At 38.9% G+C, this 14,004-nt stretch overlaps 1 protein-coding gene across 1 annotated transcript; it reads right to left on the bottom strand.

Annotated features, from left to right (window-relative positions):
- Positions 1 to 4,751: 4,751 nt before the first annotated feature.
- On the bottom strand, positions 4,752 to 12,692 carry LOC141957681 (ovalbumin-like). The gene is made up of 8 exons (XM_074899584.1): positions 12,511 to 12,692; positions 10,663 to 10,847; positions 10,004 to 10,054; positions 9,285 to 9,413; positions 8,505 to 8,622; positions 7,139 to 7,281; positions 6,806 to 6,961; positions 4,752 to 5,779 (listed from the first exon to the last, which is right to left on the bottom strand). The coding sequence occupies exons 2-8, from the start codon at positions 10,828 to 10,830 to the stop codon at positions 5,387 to 5,389; spliced, it is 1,158 nt and encodes a 385-aa protein (XP_074755685.1). The 5' UTR covers positions 10,831 to 10,847; positions 12,511 to 12,692; the 3' UTR covers positions 4,752 to 5,386.
- Positions 12,693 to 14,004: the final 1,312 nt, after the last annotated feature.

Here is a 14,004-nt window from a genome sequence, read left to right as displayed (position 1 = left end):
TAACATGTTCTATATTTCAGGTAAATCAAAAGAAAAAGTGATATTTGAAAGAAAGCAGTTCAGTTTCCCTGACAGTTTGAAATACTTTTTTTTTTTTTTTTTTTTTTTACCACTATGAGCACTGTTTATTTTCCTAGGAAGGAAGAATTTCTGGTTCCATCAGCAGAACACTGCTCAGATTTTTGACTCAGCCAGAGCAGGCCAGTAGACTTCAAACATGAAGGGATTTGAAATGTCCCCAGACCTTTAAAAGGACTTCAGGAGGTACAAGGAGCATGGGAAGGAAAAGGGGTTTGAGATCTGAGAATATTTTAATCCCTTCAGAGGTCTGTTGAAATGTTTTTTTAAATCTCTGTGTGATTTAAAGTTAAAAATTCTAAGTAGGACAGGGACACAGAAACGGAGATAATAGTAAGGTGCTGAATTACTAGATAGATGAACTTTTCTGTGCTAAGGATGACTCTTCTGGGTAATGCCTCTTCATAGTGTACTTCAGAGCTAACATGAGCTTTTCGTAACTTTGTCAACTTAAAAAAAAAAAAAAGGTATATGCATCACCTAGACTGTCTATAACAGATTTTGATTTGTGCTGTAACAGATTTTTATCTGTAGGATAAGTTTGTAACATCCTGAAATCTCAAATAGTTTTTAAGTGTAAGAGAGATTACTTCTTTGAGTATCTTTTTTCCCTTCAAAAGTTTGGTTGAGAATACACGTGTCTTTATTTTGAAACAGAGTAGATAGATAGCTATCTGTTGTGTACGTCCTACGAGTAAGTTTGCAAGCCTTCCCTTGCCAAGCAATCCTTGCTGACATACTCTAACAGTATTTAAAATCTTATGAGTTGCCAGAGGGTGTGGTGAGGTTCCTGTATAAATATTACTGAGGCATTTTGCTCCACACCTGCAGAAAGCAAAGGTGTGGTGAAGTCTGACAGTACTGGCACAATTCATTATACTTTACTACTACTTCTACATGCTTTGGCTTAGACACTGTAATTAATAAAGGTAGTGTTTGTCCTGAGAAATTCAGCTCTGTTAAGAAACGCAACACTTCTGAGAAAGGATTGATCTCTATATCTGAAGAGAGATAATTTATCTGTTAATGAATATGCGCACTATTTTCACATATGCAAGGGTGCAGTTTTCCTTTGAGTGACTCAGGCTGTGAGCATTTTAAAAATATCCCAGGTAGCAGTTAACATCAAAAATATGAAGAGTGGCCTGAATTTCTCAATCATGATACACAGTATTGCATTATGAGTAATGACATATGTGCAGCTTCTATGCACTTTAGCCGAAACTTGTCATTTTGCTGAAGATATCTCTCAAAGGGTGTAACTGTGTACGTCAACTGCACAACTACTGAATTAGAAAGCTGATCCCCGCTTTGTATTAATGGGCGTTTCCCAGGCTGCAGTGATATAATGCAAAATGTGCCATGTTGTGGGATTAAGAAGGTGAATATCAAGTCAATGTATCTTCAAAACACATTTCTAAACAAGAATGCATCCTAAATAGGAGCCCTGTGCTGGTGTACAAGGTATGGAGAAAGGGCTCTTTTTTAAGAAACCCATTTAAGCATTCACTATTTTTTCACACAGCTCGACTGCAAATATTTTTGCCTGGTGGAATGACCAGGAGTTTCTCAAGGCAGCTGACATTTTCAGATGTTTCATTGGAATAATTTCCCTGATACTGACTTGTGAAAGTGTACAGGAAATCTTAGCTATTTACTGATCTGCTTGGCACCTGCTGGCCCTTTGTAGTTTCACTCTTTTTAGGCTACCCTTGGGTCTGCTCAGAACTACCTGGTTAAATTCACATACAAAGGCAGTAAGCCTTTTTCCTGCAAGAGAGTAACCCCAAAAAGGTCTCTTGGAGTGGCATTTCCCCCTAGACTGACAAGGACCTTGGGTGAGCTGGAATGTTGTTAGTATCATTTGAACATGTCTTACCAATGACTTTGCCATTGCAAGATTCTTCCATCTTTCAGTCTCTCACGTTCTCTGCCTGTTGCACAAAGGATCATAAGATGTCATAATACTTCTCACGGTCCTACTGTGTCTGTTAAGTGTTGTTGTTATAAGTGTCTGTATTAAATTTATGTTCTTTTTTTCTCAGCGCTGGGGGGGACAGGGGGAGTGAGCGGCTGTGTGGTGCTCAGTTGACCTCTGAGCTCAAAACAAAACAGGTGGCAGAACATTAAAAGCCTCTTATGATGGGTCCTAAAGCTGTGAGTCTGAGCTCTCTTCCATACGTGTGCTGAAGGAAATACTGGGGGTAAAAGAGAGGGTAATCCACTTGTACTTCATGACACAGCAGAGGGCCAAAGTCTCTGGGACATGGTGCTGATTATCTTGCTGCTTTGGGGATGGAGAGAAGAAACTGTGGCCTCCTCTGTTGGCACAAAGGAGAGGACTTGTTCCATGCTGGGTGATGGAGGTCTGATATCTGTCACCCAAGCTGGGACTACCTCCAGGCATGTCCTTTAGAGGCCTGTTCTTTAGCTGCCTGTTATTACAGAAGCTACAGTGCCTTAGGTGCAGAAGGCAGTTGAAGTTTTTATCTATTAGACACATATTTCTCTGTCTGAGATTTGAGGACTCCAACATACATTTCTTAGTGGGTGTGTGATTTGCCAAGTCCTGGAATGATTACAAAGTTTTCAGTCTCTGAAAACATAGAACTAAGAATGCATGCATTTGTTTGGGGTTTTTTTCATTTGTGTATTAGAGATGGATGGACTGCACAGCTGGTTAAAGAAGTGACTACTAAGGACAAGAATATGACTTCTCATTAATGTGCTGGCAAGAGAAGTCAGGAGAAATCAGGAGTCAGCACTGAATCTATCTGTCTGCATATGGGAGCATCTTCCATTTGTGAAGAAGTATGTTTTAACTGATAAGAACTATAACAGCATATAAATAGTGCAGTTTTAGAACAAATCTGCTGAAAATTAAGCATCCTGAGGGTTTTAGATGCCCTATTTTCATGACCTGATCAACAGAAACTCCAGGACAATAGTAAACATATTGCTAACCCTCTTGCAATAAATTCTCCTCTTTGTTATCTCCTCACCAGCAATTGATTAAGACACAGGAAAGTGAAGGAAAATATTTGAACTATTTATACACCACTGAAGGTGGTGTCATGTTATCTTTCTTCTTTTTCAAGATCATGTTTGCTGCCAGCAAGTTATGCCTTCTAGGTCCTGCCAAAGAATGCGTTATCCTTGGGGATGGGGGAAGCCAAAACAGGTAGAACAAGCAAAATATTCTGCGCTGAAACTGAAAAAACATTCCACCACAGACCACTCAGCACTGGTGTCATGCTGTGCATACTGGGGTCAGGAAAGAGCATAGCTTTCCTGCAGTAACTTCATTCCCCAAAACCTTTCTCTTTCACTCTTCTAGTATTTCTCCATGACAGTTTCTCACAGGTCTGTTTCCTTTCTTGCTTCAGTGACAAAGAGAAGAATAATTCATTCCAGAGAGAAACTATAACTTGTCATAGACATTGCTTCTCTTAGCAGATTTATTCTCTTTAGTTACAAAATAAGAACCTATAAGGCTTTATGAACACACCACAAAGATAACTAGAAAAGTCCTTCCTATTTCCCATTCCCATGTGTTCTCTGAGGCAATTTTGTGTCTCAGTGGGATGTAGATTCTGCACGTATCCAGCTGCCTTCCAAACTGCTTATCAACTCCTGCTTCAGAGAGACTGGATGAATCATGGTTTGTGCTAGAAGTGTTATATCTGACTAGTTTGAGTTGAATGCATGAAGGATTATGGGTCATGCTGGTCCTTTCCTGGCAGAAAATTGGTCTCAATATTGTATTTAGTCCAGAGTTAGGATAGATGGTCATTCCTTATCTCTCTGTAAGAAATGAACCAACTCTGATAAAAGAATCATAGAATATCTCAAATTGGAAGGGATCCATAAAGTTCATCAAGTCCAACTCCCTGTTCCTCGCAGGACTACCTAAACCTAAACCATATGACGAAGAGCATTGCCCAGATGCTCCTTGAACTCTGACAGGCTGGGTGCCGTGACCAGTTCCCTGGGGACCCTGTTCCAGTGACCAACCACCCTCTCAGTGAAGAACCTCTTCCTAGTGTCCAATCTGAACTTCCCCTGATGCAGCTTCACTCCATTTCCTCGTGTCCTGTCACTGCTCTCCAGAGAGAGGACACCAGCACCTCCCGCTCCACTACCTCCTTGAGGAATTTGTAGACTGTGGTGAGATCCCCCCTCAGCCTTCTCTTCTCCAAGCTGAACAAGCCAAGTGACCTCAGCTGCTCCTCGTAAGTCTTGCCCTCGAGGCCTTTCACCATCTTGGTTGCCCTCCTCTGGACACACTCTAACAGTGTGATGTCCTTCTTATATTAAGGTGCCCAAAACTGCAGACAGTCCCAGAGGTGGGGGTCTCACCAGTGCGGTGTAGAGTGAGGCAGTCACCTCCCTCGACCGGCTAGCTGTGCTGTGCTTGATGCACCCCAGGACACAGTCCTGGCCCTTGTGGCTGCCAGGGCACACTGTTGTCTCATATTCAGCTTGCCATCAACCCAACCCCCCAGATGCCTTTCTGCAGGGCTGCTCTCCAGCCTCTCATCCCCCAATTTGTATGTATAACTAGGATTACCCTATCCAGGGTGGACTTGAAATACCCCAAACGAAATTCATTTGCTTAAACATGTTTTTATTATGATTAAAGGAGCAAAAGAGTACAACCACAAGACCCATTACATATGAATGCATTGAAAAGAATTTGAACAGTAACATGCCATAATTGGTCATGACAACTGAGCCCAAAATATTTAAGGAGAAATATGAATTATAAAATTTCTATAATGCATGTTCAGAAAGTGAGGAAGAGCCTTGCAGTATCAGAAGCACAAAGAAAAAGCAATTGCCTTGTCAGAGTAGGAATAGTTGGTGACAGTTATGAGTTTAATGTGGAACTTTTGAGTGACTAATTCCAAAGGGGTCACCACAAAGTTTGGCCATAGAGAAACCTGGCTTAATTACAAGTCTGCATTTTTTTTCCATAAAACTTCTGGTGGTAAATGGGGTTGTGTTTTTTCAGTGTGATGATTCAGCACTATTATTAATAACTTGCACCAGGAACATTTCTGTTCACACTCATGCTTTCTTAATCTATGACTAAATAATATTACTCTGCAGAAAGGAAAGGCAAAGGGCCTCTGTTTCCATGGCATGATTTCTCTAACTTAACCTTTTTTTTTTTTTTTTTCCAACAAAGCCTTCTGGTTTTAGAAAATATGGATGAAAGAGAGAGTGTGCATTTCTTTTTACCCTTGATACTACAGTGCTCTGGGTCTTGCTGTGAGGGACAGAAATTCTTTCAGCTTTCTTCTCTTTAAGGGGAGACACATCTACCAAAGAAGAGGATGATGTTGGTTGGGTTGTGCTTGATCAGGAAGAGGAAAGGGTGATCAACCCTAAACTCTGAGATGCTTGTAACCTCTATCCCAGCTTCTGCTGAGCCTACCACCTCACTGCCTGCTTCATAGATTTCCACAAATGCCTGATGGATGGCTTCAGACATCTTCAGGCTCTCCGCTGAAGAGATGCCAGACAGATTGGCTGAAGGGCTGAATAGGTCAGTCATACCCAGGGCCATTAGCACAGATGTGAGGTTATATTTTTCCTCTATCTTCATGCGGGGGAGGTACACTTTTATTTTCCTCTCTTCCATTATACTAGGACCGGTCCACTCAATGAGTTTTTCAAAGGTGATTGCCGTCTCAAGCTGCAAGGAGACAAGTAAATGAGATCTCTAGGATGAGAGCACATCTTACTTTGTGGCAATGCAGTACTAGCGGTACTGGCATGGCATTTTTTCTAGGTATATACAGATTGCTGTATCTAGGAAAGGAAAGCAAACTACGACTCTTTCTTCTCTGCTCTGTCCTACTTTCTATTTCTTCAGTAGGTGCACTGCCAATTCATTTTCTTAATGAGAAGGCTACTCAGCAAATTTCACCTAAAGTGCTTCCTTATTTATCTTCTTTGCTTGGGAAATGTATTGCAAAAATAATTCTGTGCTTTTGAATTTTAAGCTCTATCTACAGTTAAGACCTGCAAGTAACCAGGTGTTATTAGTCACTACTGAGGATATTTAGCTGTGTTCAAACACCTCTTCATTTTTATAATTTAGATTCTTTGAGTTAGTGTACAAACATTTCAATGAACTCTCATTTGTTACATAACTTTTCCTGTTCAGACTAAATACAGTCCTGCTAATGACACTATCCCATACCTGTATTCTGTTCGTATCAACAATAGCATGCCATGCACATCTTATTTTCTGAAATTGCTTGAACCATTCCAGTACCTCTTATATTCAAATAAGTTTTAGATAGTTTAAATTTTGTAGGTATGAAAAAAGCATGTTAAGCACTGCCAAACCAAACAATAATTACGAATAGTAAAGCTATCATGAACTTCCCAGGAAGCTCATCAGTGTGCAAGAATGAAGATACAAAACCTTTGAAGTTCAAGCTGCTGGAGTAACAGCTGCTTAGCTGAGAAGAATCTGTTCTGCAGTGACCAATATTTAACCCACTAAAGCAGTTCCTTCAACAATTCATGCTCAGCACAAACTATTGCAGGACTATTGAGACAGCTGCATGCTTCTATGCAACAATCCCATGTTGTCAGTGTTCAGATCTGTGCTGGTGAAGTGTTTTAGGATAACTTTATTGTGAAGGGCTTTGCAGCACCTAAATTTCACTGTGTTTATGGTTTTTCTGAAACCTAACTGCCAGGGCCATACCTGCTCCAAGCCAGAGACATCATCAGGCAACACGATTAACATGCTCAACTCCCCACTGGCATATGGAAGTTCCAGGATCTTAATTTTCTCAGAAGCCATCACTGCCACTTTGAATGAACCAATCTGATACATCATCTGCACAGGTTTGCTTTCTTGCTGCAAAACCAAATAAGATAATATAGTTTTCATAAAGATTATTCTTAGAGTGTAGAAATATGTACTTATGGTTAAAACTACTGACTGCTCTTGTTCAGGAAGATTGTATAACAACTTGTCTACTCTCCTCATAAACTCTAGAAGATGACACCTTTAGGGTGATATATGCCCAGGTACCTCAGTTATTCTGAAAGGCACTTCCTGGGTGTCTTCATCCTTAAATGCTTTTTCCCAGATTCCTTTGAAGAAAATGGCATTGACAAGGACCATTTCAGTCTGGGGATCCACAGAGCTCGGCTGAAGTATATCTTTGATCATTCCTTTAAGAATGTGTAAGAAAAGAGAACACATGTATATAACACATCTGTGTATAACACATCTTGACAATCACAACGTTAAATGAAGGGTAACATTTGTGAGAAGGGGGGTGTAGGGCAGGAACACTGTTTCACTTCTACAGCTGTAATCTTGCACTTCTGAGGTTGATTTGTTCACTGCTGTTTGCAATAGCTGTTGTTTCTTCCACTGTAAAGAATTATAATGAGTGATATAAGACCCAGAGATTTACTTGTTACTAAGTGAGTAAACCTGTATATTTTGTGACAGTGGGAAGAACCACTGGAACCTTTTATCCCAGGATGGTCTCCGACACAAATGGTAAACATAAATAATTCTTGCTTCAAATCGAAGTTGAAAGGAGATGTCTATATAAAGAAGACAGCAGGAAAGGAAACCAGTTTACCCTGCTTTCTTCTTCTACTGTGTTCTTTTTTGTTCTGCAGTTCTCATGCACACATCAAGGTCCATCCTTAGTTCTTTCCCACCAGTAGGCTAATCATGGCCTGGTTTTCTCCTTCAAATATGATACTACACCAGAGGCTGTGTGAGAGTGAATATTTTCATTTCCGTTAAAATTCAGCATCTTTTTTCTGTGTTTGCTGTTCAGGCCATGTGTTTCAAGCATGAGGGAAAAGAACGTTTTGAAGGGACCAGGAAGAGACTGGAAGAATGGAGGAACCACATGGAGATGCAGTAGAGTGATAATCCCAATTGTAGTGTACTTCTTTCTATGCATTTCATACACCATTCCTTAACTCTGTGGTTTTCCATTGCCCTTTACCTGTTAAGATTTCTCAAATATCTTATGAGTTCATGACCTACTCAACAGGCACACAACAACTCTGGGAAACTTGAGGGCAAACTGCACTGATCAAAGGATACCAGATTCTCAACATTAGCATCAAACCACTTGTCAGTGTGTACAAAGCATATTCTAGTGCTGTCCCTCCCATCAGGGCTGGAAGTATATACCCACAATGGACCTACAGGTAGAGAGTCCTCTAAAACAGACATATCTGAGGAAAAAAAAAAAAAAATCATTAAATGGTAGTTCCACATCTGGGAACTGATTTGTTATCCAAGAGAAGGAACGGAGGAAGAGGTTCTGGGTTTTTTTGTCTCCTGACTTAAACATTCTTCATATGCTGTTCAAACATGGTGACAGAAGGGAAAATACCTGTGCTGATACTTGGCTTGTTCTTACCATTTGTCTGACTTTCCACCCAGGAATTGATGAGTTGTCTGGCTTGATCTGCAGCTGTTTGAAAGTTGATGCTTTCCAAGCCTCCTTTATAGAGTTCCTTCACACATTGTAAGTATTCCTGAAAAGGAAGAATATGCAGTTTTCAGATCAGAATGTCAGCATTTTGTAAATGTGAAATGCAAAACTGAAATTAACAGATATGAATAGTCTGCTTATTAAGGCTAATCAGTAAGGCATGATTCTAGTTCATAAGCATCTTAAGATTCATTGCTTCAAGCAAGAGTATGTGCTCAAATTTTTTAAAATATTTTCCAGAACTGAGTTTGATCTAAAAATGACATTCACTTCAGTTGAAGTACTTTTCATGTTGCCCACTTCTTAACTTTTTTATTTTGCAATGGTATTTTCCTTTAATTTCAAACTGAATATGCCTTTCAATAGGAAAACTTGGAATACTTCTGAGAACCTGAAGTCTTTTTTCAGATTTTACAAGTTGAGACAACAGTTGGAGTTAACTCTTTCTGCCAAAAGTTACCCTTATCAATTATACCTTGACATGATTGGATCATGATTGTACTTTGCACAGCTTTTTGGCTAGGCACATTTTTCTCAAGACTGTAAATAAAGGGTTAGGGCTGTGATAGAGAGTTGTGAATCCTGTCTTCCATATGGAAGAAAATTTCTTCAGCAGAACCTAGACTTCTGACAATGATTTTGCATTACAGAATGGTGCAACTTTGACATGGGAATACACTCTAATCAGATCTTAGAGCAACTCACCGGTAGGATTGGGTATGTCTCTTCAGCATAAAGTTTACTGGCAAAGCTGAGTGAGTAATTGTCACTTGGTTTGCTGATTTGGATGAGCATGTCTTTAAGTGAGGTGTGGACGCTTACAGATGTGCCGCACTGAATTGTTAGCATAAATACAAATAAAAAGATAGATGATGTTATTCTAGTTTTAGTACTTGATAGGTTTTTCATACTACATAAGAAGAGTAGAGTAGTTAAGACGCTTCTGCTTACAAAACTGTGGTTCATCCTGTATGTCTCGTTGCTATAACTACACCGATGTAGTAATTTTCTAATATATACAGTTCTATGCTGTTTTTCTACTGTAATTTCCTCATACCTCTCTCTGGAAGACTTAATTACCCACTACAGTAATCTAGCTCCAGCACATCAGGTAGGCTTTCCTCCATTCCCAACCAGTCCCATTTAACCAGCAACATCCAGCTACCTTGCCTAAGCATACAAATAACTATAATTACCCCTATTTTCCCAATGTTATGGTGCTGAGTTTCATCTTACGCTTTTTCTGAGTTCTCTGTTACCTCCTTCTCTCTCTCTTCTTATGAATGAAGTGTTCCCCCAACTGCTGGATGCAGAGCACTAGCTGCTCATTGAGGAGGGGTTGGAACTGCTAAGAGACTGCTTTATCTTCTAGATTTTGCTCCCAGGAGAAAGTGACAGAGAAGGAGATTAAATTATTGCCGTACCTGAGATTCAATAGACTCTCCAAATCCTGTGATTTTATCAAAGTGGACAACCTGTAATTAGAAATAACAGTAGTTGAAATAGCAGGTATGACAAAGAAAGGTTATACAACTAAGGTAATCACATGATGTTTGAAGTAAACCTATTGGCTAATTGAGAAGCTGCATGACTCAAAAGGTGCAATCCATCTGTACCATCTGTGAATAGCGGTGCCTACTGTTGGTGGCTTCGATGATCTCTTTTTCTATTGAGCATCTAGAAATCAGCTCCCATGTGTGTTATTAGTAATAACTTTCTTCCAGGTAAGAAGCCAGCCACTCTCTGTGAAGGAAGAGAGAGCTGTAGGAAACTCATGTGAAACAGTTTACAGTCTGTAGACATGTTTTGGCTCTTTCCCTGGAGATTTTATCTACTTTCCTTACTCTAAACAATGGGCCACTGAAATGTATGGACCACTGCAATAATTCTCTTTTGAGAATCCTACCGCTAACAATGCTAAGATTCAAATTTAAATCCAGTTTCAAGATTCCTGGCTGATGCATTTATTTAGCACTATGGGAGTTTGAGGTGGCTACAGCTTTTGATAACTTTGGATCCAGATTTTTTAGCCTCTGATTCTATTGAGCAGCAGGAAGGTTTAAATCCTTAACTGTAGCCTCACCTTTTCTATCTGAGCCCTGGTGTTTTCTCTTGCACCTAGGTAGACCATGGACAGAGCTGAAATGATGCTCAATGGGGAGTAAAAGATGTTCTCGTTGACATGCTGGACTTTCAGCTCCTTGAATACATCAAAACAAAACTCCGTGCTTGCTGTACTGATGGAGCCCATTGTGAAACCAGTATTGTCTAGAGCAAACAGTAGAAGTACAACAACAATGTAATGATAGAATACCGTACAAACACAGTGCAATACATTTTAATAGTAGTTTTTAGGCAATGAAAAATAAGCAAGTAGCTTTGAAGCCATTCTATAGTAACATGCCTATTGCTATGCTCACCTATCATGCATGTTATTCTGTATTCGTACATCTTTTTATTTCTGCATTTGTATTCATTTTCCTTTTTGGCAGTACAGTTCCTCAGAGGTCTTAAATGTGTATGTGATTTCTGTTTACCTCTTCAAAGCAGTCGAACAAGAATTGCCTGCACTTATTTTCATTCAGTGGAGGCTAGAATTACTTGGTACTTTGTAGTACCTTTGATGAAAACAATAAAATATAATCTGTCTTTGATGTACTTGGAAAAAGTTGAAATTTAAAGTGTAAATTTTGGTAGTCTTGCTCTACGTTTGAACAGATATAAGTAAAAGCAGAGGCTGGCTGACTATTTTTATTCTGTAAAAATAAATAAATGCAGTAAAATGTCTATTTGTTGCATAGTACTTACTGTCAGTAGATCTTCAAATGCTTATATCTTTACCCTTGTTTTAGTAAGGAAGCATGGATAGGCAATATAATATGTCTAAGGTCACTCAGTCTAGGAGAGAGACTGATGCACAACATTCATATTCCACCCTTCTGTGCTCTCAGATATAGCTTAATTTGCTTAAATATATCTATATATGCTACACTATAACCTTTCTGACAAATTGAATTTTGTTAGTGACATTCAGATAGAATAGAAATGCAGACATGATAAAATAGCAACATCTACCATAATACAGCACTGTTATATGAATATTCCTTTGTGGCATAGACCAGTAGAAGCTTTATATTTTTTTCTGTCTGAGGCTGCTATAAAGTGCTGGACAGTGTAAGTCCTTGTGTAAGTCTTTGTGCTTATATAAAGCACAACTTTTGAGATCACCATGAATCTAGTTTCCTTTCTGTGGTATATAGAAATTGTAAAAGTTCATTGTCTTTCAAAATCCATGCCCTTATACAGGCACTTAATGCTGGGATCTCAAGTTTGTCTTGGAGTATTAAACTCAGCCAAGGTATTTAATGTCCATGCTCATGAGTATACACATACACTCACATACACATTTCTCCCACTTTCCTTTATGAGTTCACATTTATAAATTATTGTAAAAATATGTCTGTACACCCACACACATTTTATCTTGTGTAGTGTTCACCAGCTGTATTTTCCAGGAATGCAACTGTTAGGGAAATTTCACACTGAAGTAAACTTAGCAAATTCACTGAATGCCACAGTTTTGCCCTCAGTGCACTCTGCTGGACCGGAGGTCAATCAAGCAGATTTATTCTTTGGCTGCCAAAATCAAACTTATAAGGTGCCAAGTGAGAAGATAAGCTGCTCTGGAATAAAATAATATTTTAAGCACAAAGAATAAACTTTTTAAAAGTCTCCTGAAAACAAATACTCAGGTTTTACACATAATAAAATAGTGTAGAATGCATACACACAGGTGAGAAGATTTGTAGGGAATATCATGTAAATATTTTGTCCTTAAAGACATCAAACACAACACAGTAATTGCTCTAAGATTAGGCATAAACAAGAAATAATATAGTGAGAAGGTAAATTTTCATGGAGAAATGCTTACCTTTCGAGCTTCAGCACCAAGGGCAATACAGCTTTCCAGCTGTATGTAGACAGACTGGCTCAGCCCTTGGGAATTTATACAGTCTGAATTGTGAACTACCCACTGCTGCCCTTCAGAAGTCTGACCTTTGACACCATAAAAATAATTTAATGAGATTAGGTCAGATTTTAGTTTCAGCGGATCCGGTTTTGATTGAAGGAAGAGCAAATATTAGTTTTTTATTCCGTGTAACAAAGTGTTTTCCACCAGTACATCAGGACTGCTTGATTGGAGAAAAGACTGGAAAATAATGCTCACATTCCTTTAAGCCTCATTTGCAACTAGATACTGGGATGTTATTAAAAACAAAAAATGTGAAAACCTTAGTGATGGAAAACATAATCAGCAGTAATTAGTCGATCTGTCAATAATTAGTCAATCTGTTATTATTGTTGTAGTAACAGACTCTTCTTTCAACCCTTTTTGAATGTACAAAATGCAGCTGAGCCATACTAAACAGAAGATAAGTGAGAACAGGACCTGGTCTATTATTCTACTAACAAAACTGGGGAAATAAAGAAACGGGTGTGTGAGAAAACCAGCTGGGATGAAAGTCAAAAGCAGGCACATTTTCTTTGAAAAGTTGGGTTATTTAAAAAAGATCTTTTGATGAGTGTACAGGTTTTATAGCAAACTATTTTATTCTCAGGGAGTAATAGCAAAACATAGCCCCAGACAAAGTAAAAAGTAGTGATTTCCAAATGTGTTTGTGGTATGCACTTGCAACGTATCTCTCAGGTCTTCCATGGGTGGCCTGGCAGATGACAGAGGAACTGTGAAATGCAGCTGAAGGAGTGTTCATGGTCTGTGGGACAATCATAATATACAATAGCATATATATTTCAGTCATAAAAGCTATTGTTCTGTATAATAATAGAATAGACAAACAGTAAAGAAACCATTCTGACCTCTGTAAAGCACTATGTGATTTTTTAAAAAAAAAAGGGAGGGGGGAAATCTCAAAGTCGGTATGACATAATACTTTAGAACATATATGGACATGACTGTGATCTATGTTAAGGAGAAGAGGTAGGCTCCAGTACTTCTGTCAAAAGTTTAGCCAGTGCAGTTTTCTTTGCCTCAGTCTGCTTCCTTTTGTGAAAATAAACGTGCCATACAAATCTACATTCTCCTTGACGAATTGTTGTCACCAGGACAGTCTGAGGACTTAAGCAAGACAAGATTGTAGTGGAAGTGTTATTTTTTGTTAGATCTCTACTCCACAGCTATCAGCCAAGTGTTTTGGGTTGGGTTGGGTTTTTTGTTTTCCCACAAATTGTCTGACATTTACATATCTATACTTATGCACAGACTAATTCTTATTTTAAGTCAGGTCTGCTGCTTCTGTTTCAGCCTTTAAGAAAGCCTGAAAAGCTTGTCTGCTTTTTCTGATGATAGAAGTGCTTCTCAAAAAACATTACCCCTACCTATAGAATATTAATTAGTATGTTGATG

The sequence above is a fragment of the Athene noctua genome, chromosome 2 (genome assembly GCF_965140245.1).
Source record: "Athene noctua chromosome 2, bAthNoc1.hap1.1, whole genome shotgun sequence".
In the NCBI taxonomy this organism is placed as follows: domain Eukaryota; kingdom Metazoa; phylum Chordata; class Aves; order Strigiformes; family Strigidae; genus Athene; species Athene noctua.
This window is presented reverse-complemented; position numbering and strand designations above follow the sequence as displayed.

What these genes read in the sequence shown, in the direction of transcription:
- LOC141957681 (XM_074899584.1), bottom strand. Translation starts at nt 10,830, where the DNA reads ATGGGCTCCATCAGTACAGCAAGCACGGAGTTTTGTTTTGATGTATTC. An exon ending in GAGAGTCTATTGAATCTCAG is followed by an intron (nt 9,414 to 10,003) that starts GTACGGCAATAA and finishes CTAACAATTCAG; the next exon opens with TGCGGCACATCTGTAAGCGT. An exon ending in AGACATACCCAATCCTACCG is followed by an intron (nt 8,623 to 9,284) that starts GTGAGTTGCTCT and finishes CTTCCTTTTCAG; the next exon opens with GAATACTTACAATGTGTGAA.